Source organism: Sinocyclocheilus anshuiensis, unplaced genomic scaffold (genome assembly GCF_001515605.1).
Source record: "Sinocyclocheilus anshuiensis isolate Anshui unplaced genomic scaffold, SAMN03320099.WGS_v1.1 scaffold601, whole genome shotgun sequence".
NCBI lineage: Eukaryota > Metazoa > Chordata > Actinopteri > Cypriniformes > Cyprinidae > Sinocyclocheilus > Sinocyclocheilus anshuiensis.
Window position 1 is genome coordinate 611011 of NW_015536496.1, and position 2797 is coordinate 613807.

Sequence of the window (2797 nt, forward strand, 5' to 3'; positions counted from 1 at the left end):
GAGTAAAATGTTGATCCAGGAAGTGGTATATGTCTGTGCAAGCTTTGGAGGTGTTGATAGAAGCGATTTACTGGATTTATGCTTTGATAATCGTACTGAATATCATCCAGATGTAGTTTGATAAAAATGTGATTTTCTCACCTTTTTGCTCAAAATTATGCATTTTTATGAAACCTGCCTATATTCAAGTGTTGATAAAAAAAATAATGCTTTAAGCTGGAATAAAACTGATTTTTTTGTTTAAAAGTAGAGGCTCTGATCTTTATTTTGGTGTATTGCATATTCAAATATCCATACAGCAAAATATTCTGGAGGCCATCAAATTTTAGTGATAATCATCAAAATCACTGGTGGTGGCTGGCAACTTTTTTCAAAAATGCTGGCGGGGAAAGAGGTAATGGCCGTTTTCCACCCTGACAATTTAATGGGCAGGTTTTGTTATTATGACTTTGATTTGTAAATGATCTAACAATATATACTCTAATAATAATAATAATAATTAGGGATGCACCGATACCATTTTTTCCAGAACAAGGCCAATTCCGATACTTTTATTTTTAGTACTTGCCGATACCTGTATTTTCATTGCATTTGCAATTTTTACAAATACTGCACAGAAACCAAAAGAATATGAATAGTGTTAGTTGGCTTTGTTCATTTAGCAAATATATGTTTCCTTCAGTTATTTTCACACTTAATTATGCCTGTTAAAATGTATTGTACAAGCTTTTGTTACCTTCACTGTTCATTTATTGCTCTATTGCATTTAATCTTTAACTGCACATTAGAGCTGCTCCACTGCAGAGGCTCAGCACAAGACGTTTACCTGTAATAATGCAGGGAACCAAGTCGTGTATGCTTGATATTTAAAATAAAAAAAATTAAAAAAAAAATGTTGTTTATAATGAATGCCCTATCATTTTCTTTGTTTTATATTAACAGTTAGTTTTAATCCAAATGATCCATGTGCCAATGGAGCGAACAGCAATCAAGACCATGCAACAGTGCTCTCTCTCTCTCTCTCTCTCTCGCTCTCTCTCTCGTCAAATAACTTTAGTAACTTGTGCATTGTTTTACTTGCTTGCTTTTGACATATCCGACCAAACTACACACTGCATCCCCAATAATAATAATAATAAATACATAAATAAATAAATGGAAAATATATATACTTTGTGTGTGTGTATATATATATATATATATATATACATACATACATACATACACACACACATACATGACGCGAGTTATTAATTTTCAAAATTTCAATGTAAAAATATTTTAAAAGATGGAAGGGAAAAATAAATAAATACATACATATGATTTTTATTTCCATGACGATTCATTTCCAAATTTCCAGTTTAAAAACAGCTGAAATATTCTATAATATTTGCAGGTTTTTCCATAATGTGTGCCTATTTAGGTACATAATAATGTAATTACTGTAATAAGTGTAGCAGCTGCATCGTTTCATGAAATGGAAGAGGACACATTGACGTACTTGAATGGCGCCACAGCAGAGGCAGCTTATGATTGAGATCCTGTGGGTCGTGCAGTTTATCATCTGGCATGACTTCGAAATTCAGAATAAACATGATCACCACGCCATCTTCATTCTTGACAGGAACCACGTCCACCAAACACAGGAAACACACACCTGTGAGAGAAGACAGCAGAACCTCACTCATGTTCATTTGTGCACATTGTGCATCTATAAAAAAGCATGATGACGGTCAACTACTCATTTTTTTACTGCACCAAATTCATAATTAAAGAACTCTACTAATGTTGTTGTTTATTGACCAACATACAGAGAAATTTACTTAGTCATTATGCACCTTTTCTAAATCACAAATGCAAAGAAAAGTACTGTGAAATTTAATGAAATAGAAATAAAATTAATGTGAAAAAAACTACATATATAATTTCACATATGTAATAATATTTTTTATTATTATTGATAATAATAACAACAATAAATGTAACAAACAAATAAAGTAAAATAAAGTAATAAAATAAAATAAAATAATTGACAGTCAAAAACTGAGGATTATTATGTGGACAAACTAAAATGCAACATATCACTGAATCATGGGAATCCTCTCATGGACTAGTTAAGTGAACAACTATCATCTGCCAGCAAAATTAAGCCTGATTACAAATACTGTGTGTCTGTGTGTGTGGCTACAATCCGAATTTATAGACAAAAACACACAGAAATAGAGCTGCTTGGTTATTATTACGAAACAAAACATACACATCATACAATTCTGATGTTGGTCAAAATAACAATATTTTCCCAATAACAGAATCTCTTTGACTACAGTGAGCGCTGAAAAGTTTCAAACCACACAAAGCTGCACAATCACAGAGATCCCAATACAAACACCATGTTTGAGAAGTAAAATCATTAAATTTATACACACAGAGCTACAAATCCTGACTTTGACCTTTCAGATTCGTCTGAAAGCAGTTCAATGCTCAGATTTACACCATGCATGATTTCATCTCTACTCTGTGATGTCTGAATCCCACGAGCTTACCTGGATCTGAACACACAATCAAACAGGACACACGGAGAAAGAGCAGATTCAGCGGACTGATGGACAGCAGAGATTCTCAGCAGTGAACACAGAGAGACAGACTGAGACACACGGAAACAAAGACGCTCCAACTGGCCCACTGTAATCCCAGCTGTGTTTGGAGCAGAGAAACGACACATGGATTACAGGTCCACCAATGCCATCTGGGCACACGTGTGTGTGTGTGTGTATGTGTGTGTGTGTGTGTGTGTGTG

General features: G+C 33.9%; 1 protein-coding gene across 1 annotated transcript in view; it reads right to left on the reverse strand.

Moving 5' to 3' along the window:
* Positions 1-2797, reverse strand: part of LOC107686960 (potassium voltage-gated channel subfamily H member 2-like) — a 100844-nt gene that overhangs the window by 2494 nt on the left and 95553 nt on the right. The window contains exon 3 of the mRNA XM_016484086.1: positions 1502-1657. Coding sequence (XP_016339572.1) covers positions 1502-1657 — 156 coding nt within the window. The remainder of the gene's footprint in view (positions 1-1501; positions 1658-2797) is intronic.